Raw genomic sequence first — 21998 nt, 5'->3', positions numbered from 1 at the left:
CTTTCTGCCACTGGCCTCATTTTTTTTAAGCATAATCCACATATTTTCAAAATCTCTTTATCCCGACACTTACACTTAAAAATGTTCCGCCTCTGATGGAATGTTATGGGTTAGGAGGTTCAGAAACAGTGAAAACCACCAAATATGGAAGAAAGTTTTAAATTATGTTTCCTGCTCAGTCGAGACAAAGATTTGAGCTACACTGCAAAAACACAAAATCTTACTAAGTATTTTTGGTCTAGTTTCTAGTATGTGTGAAATAAGACAAAACTAACATACAAGTAACTTTTCAGCAAGATATGAGCTTGTTTTAAGTAAATAATTCCTTAATTTTGATTTAAAAGAACAACTATTTCCACTGGCAAATTGTTTCACTTACCAGACATTTTTCCATAAGTGAAATAATCTACCAGAGGAACGAGGAACCTTTTCATCAACATCAATGAATTGTTTTCTTAAATCATACTTGTATATCCTGCTGAAAAGTGGCTTGTAAGTTAGTTTTGTCTCATTTCTATTGTACTAAGATATTTGCAGTAGAAAGTAGAGCAAAAATGCTTGGTAAGATTTTGTGTTTTTGTAGTGTAGAGTTGAAGATGATGCTTTGAGACACAAGAACACACTGGTGGTGGTAACATCATGCTGAGGGAAAACAAGGCTCGAGAAAGATCTCAGCCCTATTCAGAACTCATGAACTATGCCTGAAAGGTCAATTTCAAGGTCATTCTAGGTCAGGGGTCGGCAACTCCAGGCCTCGAGGGCCGGTCTCATGCAACTTTTAGACGCATCTCTGCTTAAACACACCTGAGTCAAATAATGAGATCGTTAGCAGGACTCTGTAGAACTAGAGTGCACTTGGGAGGTGATTCAGCTTTTGGACTCAAGTGTGTTGGTCCAGAGAGACATCCAATAGTTGCAGGAGACCGGCCCTCGAGGACCGGGATTGCCCACCCCTGTTCTAGGCCAATGCCAGAAAATATTCATAATAAAGAAGACGGGTCAAAAGTCCAGCCAGCATCATGCAGGAAGTTTGAATGCTACAGGAAGTGTGATTTCTCTGCAACTTACTCAGGGACAATTAACCAAATATTTAAGCATGTTTGTATATTTTGAATATATAATTAAATTAAAACTAGGGCTGGGCGATAAATCAGTTTTATTGTTAATTGAATTATCTGGTTTTGAAGATGTAATTTTCACCATTGGGTTTCCATGGTTTAGAGTGATGTCTGCACGGCCAGGGCGGCCATCTTGTTTGACTAGTTTGTTTCATTTACTTTGAATTCAGATCAACTTACTGAAGGAATGACTGAAATAAATAAGTTTTTTTGTTGTTGTTGTTTAAGATATTTTGGTAACACTTTATTTGAAGGCGTGTGCATAAGACTGACCCAAACATGACATAACACCCGTCATGAACATGAAGAAGTCTTTATGAATGTTTATGACAGTTGTCATGAAGTGTCATTCAGTAAATGACACTTTTAATGCAAAGTTGCTCTAAAAGCTGCATTGAAAGTCCATTAAAAATGCCAACTTTGCATTAAATTGTCATTATTTACAAAATCATGCAAAGTTGGCATTTTAAAGCAACTTTTAGAGCAACTTTGCATTAAAAGTGTCATTATTTACCGAATGACATCATGACAACTGCCATAAACATTCATAAAGACTCCTTTATGTTCATTAAAGGTGTTGTCATGTTTGTCAGTTTTATGCACATCCCTTCAAATAAAGTGTTACCGATATTTTCTTTCATTTGTATTTTTCATTGTTTGGAAGGAAAAAAAACCTAATTTTGGTTTTAAAAAATTGGCTATTTTATTTTTAAGCCACACCCTCAGCACTAGTTCAAACTTCTGCACCTGATTCTTGTTCTTAAAGTCATTACAGAAATATTTTCTTTCCATCCTATTGGAAAAAAATGATTAGAATAAATAAATAAAAGCTCAATATGAGTGTTTATGGAAGCGTGACGTGAGAAGGGAGACGCAGTTTGAGGGAAACCAGATGTGATCCGACTAGCCAGGACCAACGCTGATGCCCCGTCTGAATCGGGTCCAACCGCAAAAACACAAAATGTCACCAAGTGTTTCTGTCTAGTTTCTAGATATTTTAACATATTTGAAATGAGACAAAACTAAGATTTAATTTTTGGAAAATCTGGGGTTTTTATTTATTTTTCACCGATTTACTCCTTAAGTTTCCACAGTTCAGAGTGATGCCTGCGGCGGCCATTTTGTTTGACAAGTATGTTTTACGGCTGAATATTAGGGCCAGTTTATGATTTATTTTAATTATGGTAATAAAGTCATAATATTTGGAGAACAAAGTCATCATTTTATGAGAACTCAAAAAAAATAAATAAATACAATTTGGAAATGGTTTCACAGATAAGTAAGGAGTTATTCTTTTGACATATCAGCATCAAATTGCAATCAGCAGCAGGACTTTGAAACGAAGACGAATCACAGCTGGTCACGACAGATCTTGAAGCTTTATTTTCCTCCTAATTTTAAGACGTTTTCTGGTAAAATTGTGTCTATTCTGTTAATATTACAACTATATTCTCAGAATTAAACATTCTTGTAAGCCAGGCCCTAATACTCTGTTGTACAACTCACAGAAGAGACGATGAAATAAAAACCACTTTTGAAAATATTTTCTGTTATTTGTAATTTCTTTTCTTAGAAAATAAGAAAAAATTGATTGAAATCAGATTTAGTACGAAAAAAATCTGATTTTATTTTTAATTCATATCACCCAATCATAGAAGTAGCTTTTCGGCAGTGTGTAGGAGCCTATTTTAAGTAAATAATTCCTTAATATTGATTTAAAAGAAACTACAAAGTCCACTGGCAGATTATTTCACTTATAACAGAGGAAAAATGTTATTAGTGAAATAATCTGCTAGTGGAACTAGCAGTTTTTCATCAATAATAAAGAATTATTTACTTAAAACAAGCTATGTTTTTCTGAAAAGTTTCTTGCAAGCTATTTTGTCTTATTTCAGATGTAGAAACTAGACCAAAAATGCCTGGTAACATTTGGTGTTTTTGCCGTGAAAATGTACCTGCCATTTTATATTTGCGTGGGACAAATTTGCAACATGTTTCAGCAAATCTAAAAAACAAAATATTTTTTGACATTCCTTCACTGTTAGCTGACTGGAGCGTGGGTAGTTTCCATCTCCTGATCTCATCTTTTAAGTTTTTATTGCTGAAAATAACTCGTTAAGTTATATTCAGTTTTTAAAAATTGGCTTCTTGAACGTTTCTGACTGTTTAATGAACCCGGCAGAGTACGCAGCTTTTCTTTGTTTGGAAACACTGTAGAGGGTTCACTCATGTAAGACCTGGATTAAAGCGGCATTAAAATCTTAACTGTAGCTAAATTCATACCAGCCTTACTGTGGTAATGCACCTGTATTCAGGAATGTTCTCATTTTTTTATTAGTTTTTGCTTTCAGTTCAGTTACAGGAGATCATTCTGCCAGCTGCATCAGTGATCCCAAAAATAACGTTTATGTAGAATCTGTGGTCTTAATTGTTAGATGGTTGTTTGTATCAGTACACTTAACCTGTCTGCTTGTTTTCACAGCTGTAAATAATAAATAAATGAAAAATAATCAACAAGCTGAATTTAATTCAGATATGTATGCAGATCTATATAAATTAGAAAGTCAATGAAAAATTTGTTCCATTGCAAAAAGTTAAACTCAGATTTATCACACAGTGATATTTACTTTTGTTCATTTAGTTAATTACGGCTTACAGAAAATGAAAACCCGGTTTTCAAAGGAAATTACATCAATTTTAAAACCTTTTAAATACAGAAATGTGCCTTTCCTGAGACTGTTGCTGCTTATTAAGCCTTTTAAGTCATCTTAAGACTTTGAAAAGCTAATATTTCACATTAAGTTTAGAATCCAAATTTGTGGTTTTTATTAGCTGTAACAAGCATATTCTAGTTTAACTATTTTAAACTAACATTTGAGTATTGTAGGTTGATATTTACTTGTGTTCAGGTTGTCCACGCTGCGCATCCTTAAAAAGTCTTAAATGTATCTTACAAATAAGGCCTTAAAATTTTAAAAGGCCTTAAAATTTTAAAAATTGATTTGACTTCAATCACAGGCCTTAAATGTTGTTGTGTTAAGGCTACTTAATCTAATATATAAAGGTTATATTTGTTTTATCTTGGACTTTTCTGTCAGGCAAATGTTTGACCCCCCCGAAGAAATCTTCCTTACGTTCTGTGTCTCGAGGCGGTTTATGGTTTTCTATGGATTCTACCGTTAACTAGATGCTAACGAGCTAGCAAGTTAGCTTTTCTGCGTCGATCATAAGTGCAAATTTATCGCTTGCTTTCGCCACTTGCTCACTTCTGCTTCGTACGACGGAGTATTATAACCACACTTAGAAAACACAATTACATTTGCAGAAAGAAGCTAAGATATTACTTTACTCTTATTTCGATTTTATTCTAGTAATATGACGTATCAGACGAGTTTATTTTCGTATTTTTCTTTTTTAGTATAACCTGAGTTCTCCGTCAGTTTCAAAACCGTAAGATATTACTTGGATTCTGTGCCAAAAACAAAACCTTAGCTTGGCTCTATGGGGTATTTACAATATCGCAGATAAGAAGCATTACATATTTTAACTTGTTGAAACCTTCAGATACCTTTGTGTTTATGTACTGTGATGTAAAAAGTCATCACGAAGAGTTGCATATTTATTTTATTTACAAGAGAATGTACAGTTTGTTACATGGGTTACCAGTGCTGTGTATTCTGAAAAGACACCAATGTTTGCCAAAGTGTAATCAGATTTGATAGTTATAGGATTGTAAAATAGCATATAAATGTTTTCACATAGCTCTTAACCCATAAAAAAAGTAATGCACCCTCCAGAATGTGGTAAAAGATAAACCTACATATGCAGGTGAACTGGGTTGAAACTTGTGAAACTGTAAAAACAGTAAGGATAATAAAATCCTGCTTTTCAGAGGAGCAGGAGGTAAGACGTTTATTAATATTTCTCAGGTTCTATAATCAAAAAAAGGCATGGCTGTACAGGAAAAGATAAAAACTGACCCCAAAAGGCATCTGTTGAGTAATAAGAGGGACTGATAGTCATGTTGGTAATTTTTTTTTTTATCCCTCCAAGGCTTTCCATGTGCAGACAAAAAAAGAAAGGGGTGAGGGGTTTTCATGTTGTTGGCCCATTGAAAATGAACTGCTTTATTTTCTGTGAATATAAACTGGCAGTATTTACAAACCAAACCACCTAGCCCTACATACCCAATGTTTGAATTACCAAGAGGTTTGATTATTGAGTGTTGGAAAAAAAACAGGCATATAGGAAGTAACCCAGAGATAACAAGGTACATTAACTTTTAACTCTCCTCCTGTCGAACAGCATTTGGCAGCAGTGAATGCCACAGCACTACAGCATACAAACTTAGCAACAGTAAGGGGACAAAGTATACCGGAGGATCTTAAAAGGTGTGTTGTCGTATCTGTGTTTCTGATGTCTTCTCGATTGGTGGTTTCTTTTGATTCTGCAGTGCACACTGTTCACGTGCCCGGTGATTAGGTGTCAACAGTCACGCCAACTCTGTTCAACAATAGCAGAAACCCTCTTCTCATACTCCCGCTTGTTTTCCTGGTAAAGCTGGGCTGCTTGGCTATTGGCTGGACTGTTCGGGTTTGGCTCATCCAGTAAAGACTATATATTCAGAGAACATCAGCTGGTTAGTGTTCAAGTCAATACATAGCTTCCACAAGTCTGAACCGGAAGTGATCCTTGTCACTGAACCGCCATCTTGGTAGGCAAGTGAGCCATGGGTTTGAGACCAATAAAAAGGAACTATTTTGACACTCTTGCTCAATGAGCAAAAGAAAGACATAAACAAAATGGCTGCTGTTGGACCTGTATGAGACGGAGAATGAAAATATGTCAGACGATGTGGACAAGCTGCCTCCGATCTCATACTAAGAAATAGTTCACCATTTAGAGAACATGAAGATTGTGACCACCATGGAGGAGCTTTCCAGCCTGAAATCCATGGACGCACACAATCAATGTTTAAACGGATTTGTAAAGGATGTACAAACTTTTTGCATGAATAACAACATTCTGGTGACTGGCAGAGCAAGTCTGTCGTAACAAACACGTAGGCTACATGTTCGTCTCAGCTTGCAGATAAAAGCTACATTAACTCAGCTCATGTTGCTAGCTTGGCAGCAAGTACTAAATATAACTGATATTTCTTAGTATTACACAAAGGTGGGTAGAGCACTCAGAAACTAATCAAGTAATAGTTATAATGTACTTATATTCATTACAAGTTAGATAGGATCCAGGTGAAAGCTAGTTTTAAGCTTGTGACTTATTGTTGTTATAGCAACTCATGACAGTTACAGATATCAAGAATGCCATCAGCAACAAAGTTCCTGTAAGTAATGTATTCACGTAGTTCTCATGTGATGTCACACTTCTGGTACCTTTGTAGCTGACGGCCATCTTGGTAGCTCAGACCACTTCCGGTTCAGACTTAGAGGTTTTTTACTCGACTATGGTTCTGTAAAGTTATATTACCTGTATTGAAGTTAAGATTGAAGAAACATCATAGGTTGGACTCCAGCGATTCTGAAGTATATCCAAGCATATGCTGCCATCTGCATACACTGCAAAGAAAACCCCCCCAAAACATCAACAAAAGCATTTCTTACTTTAAGCTCTCAGTTTATCTAAGATTTAAGAAAATAAGATATGTTGACATACCATTGGGATGGAACATTTTGGAGACGAATCTCACTGTTGGAGGTTTATTAGGATATTCTTCTGTGAATTCAATGGTAAGTTTGAAGGTTCCTAAAAGCAAAAAATTGTAAATTATAAGCTGAAATTAAGGATCTAAAACTAATTTATTTTGTGTTTTATTAAAATTCTCCAAACGGATACCAACTTTATCTCTGTGTGTAATATTTACAACAATTTAAAGACTTATTTTTGAGCAAACCAAGTATTTTTTTTCTGTTTTAAGAAGATGAATAAGTGGAAAACACATACCATCTTCAAAAGGTGTCCCCTCTGGTCTACAAAAACAAGAAACCAGATATGTTGTATATCATTTTGTAAATGTCTTGCAAATTCCAGTTATCAGCAGTAAAAGTTTGTTTTCCTCTGACATTAAATGGACATCCGTTATTACACCATATAACTGTTATATAAAAGAGTGTTGCATAAAAACCTAACTGCAGAGTGAAAGAAACAAAGTTCAATGGCCTGGTTAATAGAGATTGGCGAAAGTCCATTTGTGACTTCAGCTGGTTTGGAAATCACCTTAATTAACATCTGCAATTGAAAATCAGCAACAAATGCTTCTCTGATATTTTAGCTGGAGCTTTCTTTCCTTCTTGGCATTCTGTTAAACATTTTTTTGATCCAGACGAGCAAAAATACCTTTAGAAAGACTCAACCAAAATTCATCTGGAATCAATGCAGCAGTTTTTCCACACACTGCTTCTGTTTTTTTAGCAGTCACTTGCTCTTAGCATCATTTGCTATTATCAAGTCTTAACACCAAGTATAAACATCAGGATTTTAATTTCATACTTTCATATAAATGGCAGCCTCAAACAATTACTACTTATTATCATTATTAGTAATGCACCAATTGTTTTTTTCTTTCTTTCTTTACAGTCGATACCGATTTTCAGCTAGCTATTAGGAAATATTTTCGGTGGATAGCCATGGTGCAGACACTAAAAAAGTGCAACCAATCACTCTTAATAAATGCACTAAAGTTAGCAAACCACAAGGAGAAAGCCTGAACAATTAAATTTATAAGCTTGTTAGTGCACGTTTATTCTAAACTTTTTCCTCAGGTCTTTTTATTTAAACCAAAAAGCGTAAATACATGTGATTATCACCGTATAATCACATGTACAGTGTGATTAAAACAAATGGCTTAGAACAAAGCCATTTGTTTCAAATAAAATAAATGATGTTAAATTTTGCATACAATTTTTGTGGTAATTGCTAGGCCTGTTGCAATAAGCGATTAATTAATCGCATGATAATTTAAAACAAGCTCAATAATTTCCTCTTGCATGATTTATAATTTTTCTCTTTCAATCAAAAACTGAATGATAAAAGTCTTCAGTCTGGTGCTTTGGTCTCAACCATTTCTTTTTTTGAAGGATAATTTTGTTTTCAGAGACTTAATAATTCATCTTATTTGTATTTGTTGTTTTATTTACTTTGGATATTTATAATGTCTTGTAGTTTCAGTGTTAAATGCTCCTCAGAATTGAAAGCATCATTATCCCATTTCCATTGCATTACTTGAAAATGGACACAAAATGACCTCATTGTTGCGTTTTCGGACAGGAAAAACAAAATTTTCCAACACAGTCTGATGAATACCGATTAGGATCACTGAAGGAAGGGTACATCTGTACAGCTGATGACCTAGACTTGATCTGATTCACTTACCCGAAAATTATTGCATTCCAAACCATGATGTTGTTTTCTGATGGGGCTCCGCTGACTCCAGCTGGAGGATCCTCCTGCAGCCTGAATACAAACACAACAACATCAGAACATGTTCATAGAGAAATAAAATCAATCACTGCTGTGTTACGTTTCCTTGGTATGAATAATGAAATTTCTAATGGAGCTTATAATGGGTATAAAATATTAAGTAGCGTTTATCCTAAAACAACCTTGTAAAACTTCCGTGTGACACTTCTGGTCAAAACTAATTGCACTCAAAACATGTTTTGAGATAATACTGTGTGTTTTTGTTGAGATAGATATAAATGTGATGTACTGACCACCACTAATAGGAAAAAACAGACTTTTAGCTGAATTAAAAGGACTAATAATTTACTGTGACCTCTGAATAATAATATTTTAACCATCTCTTCCATCAATCATAATAGGCAAAGATCATATCACCAACTTAAATGTTTCTCTTTAATGATACAGCTAGACAGACTGAAAAAGAAGTAGCAAAAGCAAATGAGATGGGTTAGCAGTGCTTGCCTACAGGACATCTTCCTGTAGAATATGGTCACTAGCTGCTTTTCCACTGGACACATTTGCGCAATTTGACATTTTGAAAATAAATTTGCTTACTGGAAACAAGCCAATGTCAAAAAAAAACAAAAAAACTTTTTTCATAAAAGGTTTCGGTGATAGGATGATGTTTCTTTCTTTTTTGTTTTTTTTGGTGGTATTCAATTTGGTTTATTTCACAAAACTGCTATGGAAGTAGTTTTTTCGCACTATATGAGTCACATGATAAACAACACTAGCAAACCCTGAAGACGACAACAGAAAGTAGTTGGAGGATGGCGCAGCATATTTTATAATAACTTATCCTGTGAACAGATGTATTCACATGTGATTTTAATTGCGTTTCGTATTTAACGTAATTGCGAAATATTGACAAAGCTTTGTGCACATTTGTAATTGAAATGCAGCGCCTAGTGTCCAGAAATTCAGTGTTGGAGTGTGCAGTCTTCAGTCAGAGGCCTCTTCAGAATACAAGACTGACTGCTACTGGGAATCCTTTGAAGATAATTGAACAATAAGAGTTGCTACTTTTAATTTTCTATTGGGATCAATAAAGTATTTTTTATTGAATAGGGATAACATTAATGAAATGTTATCCAACAATATCCAATTGAAACTTATGCATAATATCATTCACTTAATATTCTTCAAGGTAAACAGACTCCATTCCTTAGTTAAGCCTGTAAAAGAACAATGTAACAGAGATTTCTACTGTGGAGCCAAACTGGATCCGATCATTAAGTCTGTGGTCGTTAGTGGAATCTAACTGGAACATACGTAGATTAACTATGTGCCGCAGATAGCTGTGCTTAGAGAGTGCAGGTGTTCAGGCAGATGGATGCTGATCCCCAACCTTAAGCGATGATCTATCACGGCCCGGGTTAGGGCAGAAGCAACCTTTCCTCTAGCTGAAGGACCATATGGCCACTGACTTCAACTACATCCGCGCATCTGTTCAAGTCTCCGGGAAACATGTACACTTTTTTAAAAAAAAATAAAGGCTATATTTGTGGCTCGCACACCATCAAAAGCAATCACCGGTCCTGAATTACACAACGTAGACGTTACAACTACAATCTGGTTTGCTTACGCCGGTAGACGCGGACCTGTTGGTTAAACGTTACCAACAGTTTCCCATTAAACTAAACTGTAATTACTAACAAGTAACACTAACAATAAGATACATTTAGTTGACATTTACAGATCTGTTTGACTACTGACTATTTTGTGGTTTACCTTGTATTTGTCACTTGAGCTAATGCTAAAAAAACCAATTAAAAAAAACCTAGCTTCAGGATGCTAATGTTAGCTACTTCTGTTCCCCCCATAACTTACCGTTTAAAGTCTCTCATTAAACGTCGTCGTGCTGGAGTTGACATCGTGCTAATCTGAAGAACTAAGGCCTCAACAAACAAACAAGAGAGCTCAAAAGATAGCTAGATCTTCTGTAAGGTGTTATATTTCCTCAACTGATAGCTGGGCAGCCAACGTTTGCTATTAGTTTGACAAATACTTGGACTGCCTTTCGTCTGTGACGTTACCATTGACGCCACGGAGGGGAGGTTGCTTTTGATTACATTTTAATGTTATATGGCAACAAAATCACAACAACGTAGTATAAATAAATTACAATATGTAGAATTATAATGTTTTTTCTGAAGCTAGATTAAACTCCTTATTGTTTTAACTAGAGCATTTAACTAGAGCATTTTTAAATCAGTCGAGGAACCCTATCTTTTCAGTTGGATTGCTCCACATGAATTACGTCATATGTTTGCTACCCTGTTTCGTTTTGTTGGGGAAGCAAAAAGCATTAGCGACCCACTATAGCTTCACAGTGTATCTGGTCCTCATTTGCATTAGTTAATATTTTATCTTTGTCAACTTAAACAATTTGTGCTCAGGCTAATCAACTGTCTTAACAGGAAAGTGTTTCTAGTTTCTGTATGTAGTACCGGTGAAAGACCACAAGATGCTGCTAGGATCCATGTATCCATGTATCGTAGTTGCCCACTAGGTTGTACGTCATTGTGAGTGGGTTACGAAGTACTTTTTTGTAATAAAAGGTGTAAAGTTTACGTTTAACTAATCTTAATGGTTTTAAAATGCATTGAAGAATGTTTTTCAACTATTAATATTAGTGATGAGACAAAATTAATATCTGAATTTCAAAATAGAACAGGACAATCAGAATGAAATACAGCGCGGTGGTTATAAGGCACATAAACATAGCTTAATTTATTTCTAAAACTATATAGGAAACACATTGAATGCTTAAATCAGTCAGAATAATTAAACTTAATTTATTTGAACTATTCTGATTTTGTTACAAAATATTTTAGGGTTAGATGGAAGACTTTTATTCTTGTTTTAAAAATATTTTTAAAACGTGGTAAAAATGTGCCCATTCTCTTTTGTAAAGTTCATGTATGCTGTTTGTAGTAGACCCTTCTGAATAGTTCAAAATTACAGGTGTAATCTTCCAAAACCCCAGCTGTCGTCTGACATGTACAAGTCCCATATGGTCTAGCGGTTAGGATTCCTGGTTTTCACCCAGGCGGCCCGGGTTCGACTCCCGGTATGGGAACAAATTTTTTAATTCTTAAATGACTATTATTTTAAAATCTTATCCATGACATAGCATAGCAGCAGTCGGAATATGTTCAAACATCACCCGTTAATGTTTTCCGAGGAAAAATATCCCTACGGACCCCGCCCGTTCAGGAATTATCGTGTATTACCCTCATCCCACATCGGACATTCATTCCCGGAAGATGCACATTACCAGTTGTTTCTCTCTGTGTCAATTCTTATCAGTCCGCGGAGTACAGGCGAGCAAAGCAAACGGCACTTTCGTCCGCAAAATTACGCGTTTGAGCCTACCAGTTTTCAAATGAACACCTGCGAGTGAGTAACGTTTTATAAAACGCATTTATTGTCCAGCCTGTTTGATGTTAATCTCTCGTTAATGACATACAATTTCTCCTTTTTGTTTCGTACTTTTAAAGAAGCGGGATATGATGTAAAATAAAAAGTAACTTAATTTCAACGCCGAACCTGTCCTGCCCCCTCGGTGCTGACAGGCGAACTTGCAGGGCTTTTGCCAAACTTTGTTGTCGGGCCAATTATTTCCCAGGAAAATGTGACTGCTAGGAATTCCCCACGCATCAGCAGCCTCTGTCGGAGAAAACCGCGACCTTGTGTCAGGAAGCACACGAAAGCAGCAACGGGAGGGTAAAATCTGACGGCTGCCAGAGCGATGATGTAGCTTTAGCACCGTTACAGCCTGCCGACTCGCACTAAAAGGAGTCATTATGTATTTGGACGTTTTATGATGTGAAGTACCTGTAGAAAGCCCCGGATTGTGCTTCAGTGATGACATCTTCTTCCAAGGTAAGTACAGACAGGATTTAAATACAATCTTCCATGTTGGTCTGACTGTTTGCTGGGAAGGTGATCTGTATTAGTATATATTTTATTATCTAGTGGAGAATATCATGTGAAGTCTCAAGGTTGATATGGTATCAAGACTTACCTTATCAAGACTTAACCATTGTAGCATTCTGTTTTGTACTGAATGCTACAAGTACAAAATTCTGTGTGCTGTTAAATTAATGTGGGTGAAATCAAAAGATGTTATTAATAACCAGCAGGACTACACCACCCTGAAGGTCTTTCCCCACACTACTCCATAGATTACAGTGACTCCCCTTTGTGTCAGTCAGCTGGCATGTGACCACACTGAGACCACGCTGAAAAGTCTGTGCACTTCTTATAGCAGTCACAAGTCACAGAAGAATACAGCAGTTGTTTTGTCTCTCAGTTGCTCATTATTTGAAGGGAGTGTTTTGTTATGAGCAGTATACAGTTGTGTTGACCTGGTCAGAGGCAGCGCCTTGCAAGAGTCTTCACTCCCCTTCAACTTTTCATCATTATTGGTACAATGTTTAGCATTTTGTGGGATGTTGGGTGTAAATGAAGGAGTTTCTGAAAGTGTTGGAGCATTAAAACAGAGTTATGCCTCTTAACTTTATTCAACTGAACAAAAACTGAATTTTTGGACCTAAAGAGAAACTAAGAGTCAGCACACACCTTCTGCTGTTACCTAGAAACTAGTAATCAGATCCAAAACCTCGTAGTGATGGATTCAGAACTGACCCACACATAAAGATAATTACAAAATCAGTCTTCTACCTCCTGAAGAACATTTCTGGCCTATCGCTGATTATCGATCTTTAATAAGCCTAACCTGCTGATTATGACTTTGGATAGTACTGACTTTTTTGTCTGAGATGTTTCTATATATAGCAAGAAAGTCACTGATTTGTAAACAGTATCATAGACTGCAAACATGCAAACAAGTCCTGTTGCAGAGTCAAAGGACAGAGTGGTTGATTTTTAGACCTTTTCCAGTGTAGATACGATCTGTGGGTAAGATTGATACAAATGTAAGTGTTGGCTGATCACCGATATCCGAAAATTAAGGCAGTTGGGGCCGATTATTGGTGCACTCCTACTAATGTCCCAACAAGATCTTGAGAGATCTGTTGTATCAACCTTTCAGACCTCTTAGGTCTTCTGGTTCTGGTGAACTCTGGACCCCCAGAACCAGAACCAAACATGGAGAAGCAGCATTCAGTTTGTATGTTTCTCTCATCTGAAACAAACTTCCAGAAAACTGCAAAACAGCTGAAATCCTGAGTTAATTTAAATCAAGACTAAAAACCAATTTGTTCAGATTTGCCTTCCATTGATAACTGAATCATGATTAGTTTTAGTCTTTATTCTAAATTTTCATGACTTTCCTTTATTATACCACTATATAATGTTTGTTTTTTATATTTTAATCATGTAAAGCACTTTGGATTACCGTGTTGCTCAAATGAACTTCCCCTGCCTTAGCAATTACAGTTGGATTCTAGCTGAGACGCAGTAGTGTGTAATTGTGTCCTAATTTATAACAATTTTAAGATATAAAGTGCTCCGTATTCAGCCCCATTTACTCTAATTCCCATAAAAAGTATTTGTTGATTTTGTTGAAAGTAAGTGGGCCAAGTCTAGACCCACTTGGCATTAATCAGAGAAGTCAGAGAGAATCCAGAGCTCTCTAGAAATCAGATTGTTGCAGATTGATGGAATAATTAGGACTGTGCATCTCCCTAAGCTCACCATCCCTCTTCATAAAACATGGTAGAGGCTGAATCATGCTGTGGGAATGTTTTTGTTTTCAGGAAATACAGGAGATCTGCTTTTTGTTGAATGAAATGTTGTAAGACCTTTTCGAGTTTGCAAGAGATTTGAGTTGCCTTGAATTAGGACAAAATCACATTTATGTTTCTGGTTGTAATATGTGAAAATATGGAAAAGTTAAAAGTTTCCATTACTATAAGTATAAAGTTCCAGCTTTATTTAGCTTAAAAACAAGAAATAAAAACCTGCTTGGAGCCGCTGGTGACGCAGAGTGTGTCACTCTTTCCTTTAGACCATTCCAGGCTGAACATATTGACGAAAACTCAGAGATGTGATCAGATCACGTCTCTGAGTAAATGCTATGTGTTTTCTACAAATGCATGTCTGCAATGCTTTTTTCTTACTGTTCATCCACCCTAATCTGTGGGGAGTCAAAATGTTTGCCAGATGTTTACATTTTTGGGCTGAGATGCTTGTATCCTGGGACAGACAAACAGTGTTTCATTGGCTGGCCAGGGTTGCTCACTTCAGAGCAGGCAGTCGTGACGCAGAGGGAAGGGAGGAGAGTTACGAAATGTTAGTTTTACTGTCCCACTAGAGAGAGGACCAGCAGTCCGACCCGCCGGCCCTCCACCGACCCCTCCCTTCCGTCCCCCCCTCTGAAGTCTTCCCATGGTGGGAACACTGGCAGAGCCTGGTGGATAATTGGAAACTTCAGTCTCCTGAAAACAATTATCAAGGCTTTCCAAATATACTCCACCATGAAGTCATCCTGTTTGTTTCAATCGTTTGCCCTTGCTTTAGGAACGTCTTGCCACACGGCTGCCCACACAGCAGCCCCTCCTTCGCCCCATTCCTTTCTGCTTTGATAGCTTTCGGTTTGCAGGAAAACAGCCTCGGACCAGTGGAGTGTGTGTGTGGAGGCCAGAGCAGTTCCCGGTATCCTCCTTATCCTGGCACCGTTTTGTCTTTGGCAGCAGTCTGAGCTGCTCAGGCTCGTTCTGATGACCAAGGACAGCAGCAGCGAAGAGCTGCCGTTCTCCTCTTTTTCATGGCGCAGGGCTCCTTAGACATCAGACACCTCTTCTTGCTGAAGATGTACCCACCCGCCTTAATGGGCCTTGATATTGATTCAACTCCACAAAAAGAAGAACTGGGCTTTTATCCCATGTAGAAAGCAGCACTCCAGTTCCACAAATGCTTTCAGGGAAGCCTTGTAAGAGATGGGAAAGACTACAGCTGTTTCTTTTGCAAGTTGCTAGGGGTGGTAATGTTTCAAATAGAGGTGCAGAAAAAAAATCGATTCTAAAGAGAATCACAATTCCTAGTCTTGGCATGCCTTCTGCAATAAATCAATTAATCACATGGTAAATTAAAACAAATTCAATAATTTCCATTTGCATGACTATTTACTTTTTCTTTTCTCTTTTTCTACTAAAAACTGGATGACAAAAGTCTTCCGTATGGTGTTTTGGTCTCAGCTAGCCCTTATTTTCCCCAAGGATAATTCTGTTTACACAGACTTCATGATTCATTTTATTTATTTCTGTTGCTTTATGTATTTTGAATATTTAAAATGTTTTCCAGTTCAGTGTTAAATGTTCAGTAGAATTTAAAGGTTATTGATATTTGAGAGACTGTACTTGCATTATTATGCCATTCTGTATATTACTTGAAAATGGTCTCAAAATAATAATCATTTATCGCAATAACTTCCGTGATAATTTATCGCCCAGCAAAATTTGTTATTGCAACAGACCTCATCCTGGGAATTCCGGATCATTTTAAGATGCTTCATTTATTTTGTAAAATTATATTTTGAATAATTCTTTGATATTTTTTTAAAGTAAAAGTCAGACAGCTAAGCTAACCTAATACGGGTAATTTAAGTTACAGAATTTTATGCATGAACCTGTTTTTGCTTAAATGTAAACTGATGTAATTTAACACAGATTGGAACCTTATAGAATACATAGCTCTCATGTGACGTCACGCTTCCGGAAACTTTGTAGCTGACAGCCATCTTGGTAGGAATCTGTAACTAACTGGAGTTGCTATGACGACAATAAACCAGCCACAAGCTTAGAATTGGCGCTATCTAATTTACAAACAGCATAAGTATATTACAAACAATACTCAATTATAGTTTTTGAGTACTCTGCTTTCTTTTTATTTTTCTCGAAGCCATGGTTTATCTATGCTTTGTACCCCTCCTGCTTACCAGGGTGGCAGTACAGTGGCGCGGATCACTTCTGGAAAACATGTATTGTTTTAAACAAATGTTCTATTTGTGTAAACAGTTTCAGAATTGAAAATAGTTTCTGAATTGAATTTTCACCCTAAAAACCAGAACCGAATCAAATTGCTAGACTCTCACACTTTATTTGTGATTTTATTTACTTTGGTTAATTAATTGTAAATGTGAAACTTATATTGCTGAAACGATTCATTAGATGAATGGATTATTGAAATATTAATCGAATAATTAAGTAATCAATTAATCATTAACTGGAGCCTACAGACTCTCCTCAGAGCACTAATTAAGTCAAACATGTACAAAAAATTTACATTTTACATTAAAGATAAAAAACCCCATTTCAGTCTATAAATATGTTGAACTCAAGTGGCAGTTTTAGTTTAACCCGGTTCAAATTCTGTAAAAAAAATCTCTTATTAAACATGTTTTACTATAGTTATTGATAAAAAAGTAATTAACTGATCAGCTGAGCTTTTCACATGTTGATCATTTTAGCTGCAAATGATCAAGTACTGTATTATTGCATTTTAGGCAGTAGAATGTTTATTGTATTTAAAAACAATTTGTTTCTAACTTTATAACTTGATGCTTTTCCATGCCATAAATGTGAAAATAAATGTCATTTGGCATCTTAAGAATAACCACAAGATGGCAATGTTCATATGCTATGACTAAACAAACAGTCATGAGATGGCTGAAGTCTCAAACCACCCGCTGAAAGGCAGGAACCGGCTTGTGAAAAGAGAAATAAAACTATTGAACTTCCGCTTTTCTCGTGTAAAAAAATACCCTTTGCTGGGCTTGTTTCTGTTAGCAGAAGGGAGGGGGAAACGTTTGCAAAGTTCCCTAATCGTAAGCTGCTGTTAAACGAACCCCAGCTTTTCTCTTCTTCTTTATTTCACACCTGACGATCACCTTGTCGGACATGTTTGATTGCAGCGGCAACAGCGCGCGCTCTCTGACCGAACATGACGTCAGAGAGAAAGGAGTGAGAGAGAGAAGGGGAAATTCCACCTGTAGCCTCTTCCTGTCTCACCAGCATGTGACACGGACGAGTCATCGAGTCTCCTTTGCTCCACGAATCCCTACCTTGTTATGATGTAATCCTGTGAAAGCACTCGGGGCTATTTTTAGTTGGAAAAAATGTGGAAAACTTGACTGGTATTGTAGGAATCGGCTGTTGATGGTAAAGAATTTGTTTTGTGAGGTCATAGTGACTCATGGTGAAATTAGATAAAGTGGTTCTAATAATCTAATAGCACAAAGCAACATCTCACTAAATGGAGACAATGATATTTGTTATTTTATATTGAACCATTTTCATTCTCTTAAAAAAACGGGTCCTGTCTCTTTAAGGATGACCTCTATTCTGATTGGTCACGCAGACTGTACCTGTTTTCTGCTTTGTAGGCGTGACGTGCCTGTTTTAGATCTCTATAAAAGAGTCTGATGAGCTGTTAGTAGGTCAGTGTAACTTTAGCTGTTTTTTACACTTATCTTTTGTTTCTGTTCGCTTTTTTAATCTAGTCAAAAAAAGAAGAAGCTCAATATATGTAAGAAACATACGACAGAGTATTATGGTCACGCTAAGAAAATAAAATATAGAAATAAATAAAGAAGTAAAAAATATATAAAATTACAAGAATAAAGTTGTACAGGAATAAATACATGTTTGTACAAGAATAAAGTTTTTTAATAGTCATAAATTTAGACTTTATTCTCTTAATATTGTAACTTAATTCTTAAAATATTATGGCCTCTCATATTATCACAACTTTTTTTCTTGTATTATTTCAACTTTATTCTCGTATGACTTTTTTCTTGAAATATTATGATCCTATGCTTGAAATATTATGACTTTATTCTCGTATCATCACAGCTTTATTTTTTTACAATTTTATTCTCAAAATATTATGACTTAATTCTCAAAATATTATGAATTTATTCTCATATTACATCATTATTCTCGTATTATTTCAACTTCATTCTTGTGCAACTTTATTCTTGTAATATTGTGGCTTTATCCTAAAATTTGCAGGAACTGCCATAGGCTCTCATGTCAATAGAACAATAGAACATTACCAACTCATTCAATCTGGTACCAAGGTCTTGCTAATAAAGTGGGCTGTTAGACTGGTATTGTAGGAATCGGCTGTTGATAGTCCCACCCAGTTTTTAGCATACTCTAATGCTAATAACTGGGTGGGAAGGGAACATCTGCAGATTGTCCTGGAACACTTGGCACCTGAACACGAGTTAAAAATTTTCCTGGCCCTCTTGGAATGTTATGTGGAGTGTTTGGAGATCAAACTTACAACCCAGAGATTGCAATGCCATCAGACACCGTGCAGCTTAGAGCCTGGGAAAGCACCTCAGACATTTCAGCAAGTTCTTTGAGGCATTCCTAAGGAGTGTTTTAAAGGGACATCATGTAAAATCAACCTTTTTTAGTTTTGCATCATGATATAATATTATTCCCTCATCAAAACATACCTGGAGTTTTGCTTTCATTCTTTAATGTGTTTGAGAAATCCTTTAATCTCCATGGCAACCATTCAGCTGTGCAAAACCTAATGCCCCCTTTGAGCTGTGGCTCCTCAGAGCTGCAGAAGAGCTTCCACATAGCAGAGCCTCCCATATGACTCCCCTACTCAGCTCCTTCAGACTAGCCAGCAGCAATTAGCAAACACCTGGTGGAGCTGCTTATCAGTTGAGCTCATTATACGAGCTACTTCTCAGTGCAACGCTGGTAAAAACGTTGTTATAGAGTTAATAGACTAGCAATGTTGTGTTGACAATTTTTTTTGTGTGTTTTAATTATATGAAATATTGTGAAACTGGTGACATGACCTCTACTGGTTTATCCACAGTTTTCACTCCTCACCATTGTTTATTTTTAAGCAGTTATGAGGCACTGTTACAAAACGGTTAAATTCTGCTGTGCAAGTTACTCAACATGTTGTTGCTAGGTAACCAAAGAATGAGTGAGTTGCTAGGTAACCAAAGAATGAGTGAATTAGTTGATTCCACCAACCTTGTTTCGGAACTGAAGCCTTTTCCTCTGCCTACATCTCCCAGAATGCTGTGCGGTTCTGGATTGGGGTTCAGTGAATATTCTGTATATTGTATTTTCAATACATTATCAGATGTACTATTTGTTGATATTGATCATGTGTCTATCGCAATGCATATTGCTGCTGAGAACAAGGATTGTTTGTCATGTACACACACTGAGCCGTGGCTCATTGTGTGACTTTGTTTGCAGGGAGGATGCTGTTGGCCCTCTCAGCATGCTGACATCATGAGATCAGCTAACCGCATTACTGCAATATATTTATGTTGCTCGCTGTGGTCCTAGCAGGTCCGCCAGCGTATTGAGCTGTATCTCTGATGTTCATGTAATCCCATTAAGGAGTGGCTGAGTTTGTAATGTTTTAGCTCACTGTCGTTTCAAGGCACAAAATAGTTCCTTGCGAAAATAGAAGCTGTCTTTGTCTGCAGCTTCAGCACATAATGACATTTCAGCCTGTTATTCTTCGTGTCTGCTTGGAGGTAATGAGGCAGTTGTGAGTGGATCATGAAGGCTTCTCCTGAGTCAGCTCAGTGCGGATTTACACTGAGCTTTGTCTGAAGATGCCACATGATCTGTCCGCTTTGCACTCCCAAATAATGTAACAAACTTCAAGCAAAGACAGCTGGTAGAGTGGATAATGAGCTTTAAATGATTTATTTTTTTGTATCTGGTGAATGCTTTTTTTCCCCCCTTTTTTAGGACGAGATGTTCTCAAGCTTGGTTAATTATTTAAGTACACAGAAGCTACACTGCAAAAACACAATCTTGCCATGTAGTTTTGGTCTAGATTTTAGTGCAAATATTTTAGTACACTTGAAATAAGACAAAACTAACTTACAAATAACTTTTCAGGAAGACACAGGAGCCTGTTTAAGGTGAACAATTTCTTATTATTAATGAAAAAGTACTTGTTCCATTGGAAAAGTGAACTAATCTGCCAATGGAGCAATGCTTTTTCACCAATATTAAGGATTTATTGACTCAAAACAAGCTCCTATATCTTGCTCAATAGTTACTTATTATAAATAGTTTGGTTTTATTTCAAGCTTAATAAGGTATTAGCACTGGAAACTAGACCAAAAAGACTTGATAAGATTTTGTGATTTTGCAGTGCAGGATATTATAATCAAGGCTAATGGTAATAGCATATACTCTAAAGCAGGGGTGTTGAAACTTGTTGTCATATGGGCCAAAATTGTTCAGTCAGAAGAACTTAAAATAAAATAAAGAACTAAAATCAGGCAAATAAAGTCGTCTTTTTTGTGTAGGACACAGATGGTAACCCAGAGATTAGAACATGATTGTGTATGTTAGCTGTATTGAAAGATATGGATCAAGTTTTCAAATGTGTTTATTTTTTTGGCTTGACTGAACAAATGTATTCTCAGTTATAAGAACAGGATTTGGGTCACTTCCTTTTAGGACTGGACAATAAATCAATAACAATATATTGCGATAGACGTGATCAATATCAATAGATAATACATCTGATAGTTTATATTCTCAATGTTGAATATTTTAACTGTACAGCATTCTGGGAGATGTAGGCAGAGGAAAAGGCTTTAGCTGCTAAACAAGGTGGGCAGAATCAACTAACTCGCTCACTCTTTGGTTACCTAGCAACAAACTTGTTGCTAGGTAACCAAAGAGTGAGCAAGTTACCTAGCAACAAACCTGTTGCTAGGTAACTTGCGAATGTTCCGCCACTGTGCCTAATATCTGCCTAAGAATAATGAAAAATAATGAGTTGGAGGGAAAACTGGATAAAGCAGAAAAGGTCACCCCACCAGTTAGGCAGAATTTTCAGTTAATTAAAATAAAAATATTGACAATTATCAATAACAACTTTTTCCAGTTTTTCAGCCATATTGTCCAGCCTTACTTTCTTTTAAAGCTCTTGCTATATTTAGTTGAGTTTAATTAAATTAAATAACGGCTCATTTCGGTGCAGCAAAGTCAGATTTTCAGTAAAAGTTTCTGGATAAACATGGTTAAACTTAAAAAAGCTTGGTTATAAAAAGACAAATACTGAGTTGCATTTAACATTATATTGGTATTTTACTCTACGGATGTCATGGTGCTTGAGAAATAATGAGCCGAAACTACAGCAATGCAGTTGTCTGTGTTTTTTTTTTTGTTTTTTTGTTTTTTGCATAATCAACAAAAAAGACAACCTGTTGGAAATAGTCTTTGTTTATTACACCTGCATGAGAAGCAGCTTGATGTGGTGAATGACGTAACGCGGCGATTCGTCTGACTGACGGCAGCTCAAATGGCCCTCAGAGGTGAGGCGTTCATGTTGTGGATTCTTGGCCTGCTCCTTGTCTTTAATTATTAATGTGATGCTGTCTGCATGTGTGTGAATGTGGAATGAGCAGCAGTAAAC

General features: G+C 36.4%; 2 protein-coding genes, 1 long non-coding RNA gene and 1 other non-coding gene across 5 annotated transcripts in view; 3 read left to right on the top strand and 1 right to left on the bottom strand.

The window, feature by feature from the left end:
- Positions 1 to 268: 268 nt before the first annotated feature.
- Positions 269 to 1331, top strand: LOC107835373 (uncharacterized). Its single transcript, XR_001661204.1, has 2 exons — positions 269 to 708; positions 963 to 1331. It is a non-coding gene; the product is annotated as an uncharacterized LOC107835373 (long non-coding RNA).
- A 3393-nt stretch (positions 1332 to 4724) lies between these two features.
- LOC103133032 (ubiquitin-conjugating enzyme E2 A) lies at positions 4725 to 10686 on the bottom strand. Its single transcript, XM_016667704.1, has 6 exons — positions 10428 to 10686; positions 8508 to 8588; positions 7080 to 7105; positions 6792 to 6881; positions 6606 to 6694; positions 4725 to 5732 (listed from the first exon to the last, which is right to left on the bottom strand). Exons 1-6 carry the CDS (start codon positions 10469 to 10471, stop codon positions 5604 to 5606), a joined length of 459 nt encoding a protein of 152 aa, XP_016523190.1. The 5' UTR covers positions 10472 to 10686; the 3' UTR covers positions 4725 to 5603.
- A 921-nt stretch (positions 10687 to 11607) lies between these two features.
- On the top strand, positions 11608 to 11679 carry trnae-uuc (transfer RNA glutamic acid (anticodon UUC)). The gene has a single exon. It is a non-coding gene; the product is annotated as a tRNA-Glu (tRNA).
- Positions 11680 to 11846: 167 nt separating this feature from the next.
- elf1 (E74-like ETS transcription factor 1) overlaps positions 11847 to 21998 on the top strand; it is a 61726-nt gene continuing 51574 nt past the window's right edge. The window contains exons 1-2 of one of the 2 annotated variants that reach the window (XM_016667714.1): positions 11847 to 11999; positions 12229 to 12485. The gene's annotated coding sequence lies outside the window, so the exon portion shown is untranslated. Of the gene's footprint in view, positions 12486 to 21998 lie in introns of both variants that reach the window. The other variant, XM_007544787.2, reaches the window with a different exon arrangement.

The sequence above is a fragment of the Poecilia formosa genome, unplaced genomic scaffold, assembly GCF_000485575.1.
Source record: "Poecilia formosa unplaced genomic scaffold, Poecilia_formosa-5.1.2 Scaffold2215, whole genome shotgun sequence".
Taxonomy (NCBI): Eukaryota; Metazoa; Chordata; class Actinopteri; order Cyprinodontiformes; family Poeciliidae; genus Poecilia; species Poecilia formosa.
This window is presented reverse-complemented; position numbering and strand designations above follow the sequence as displayed.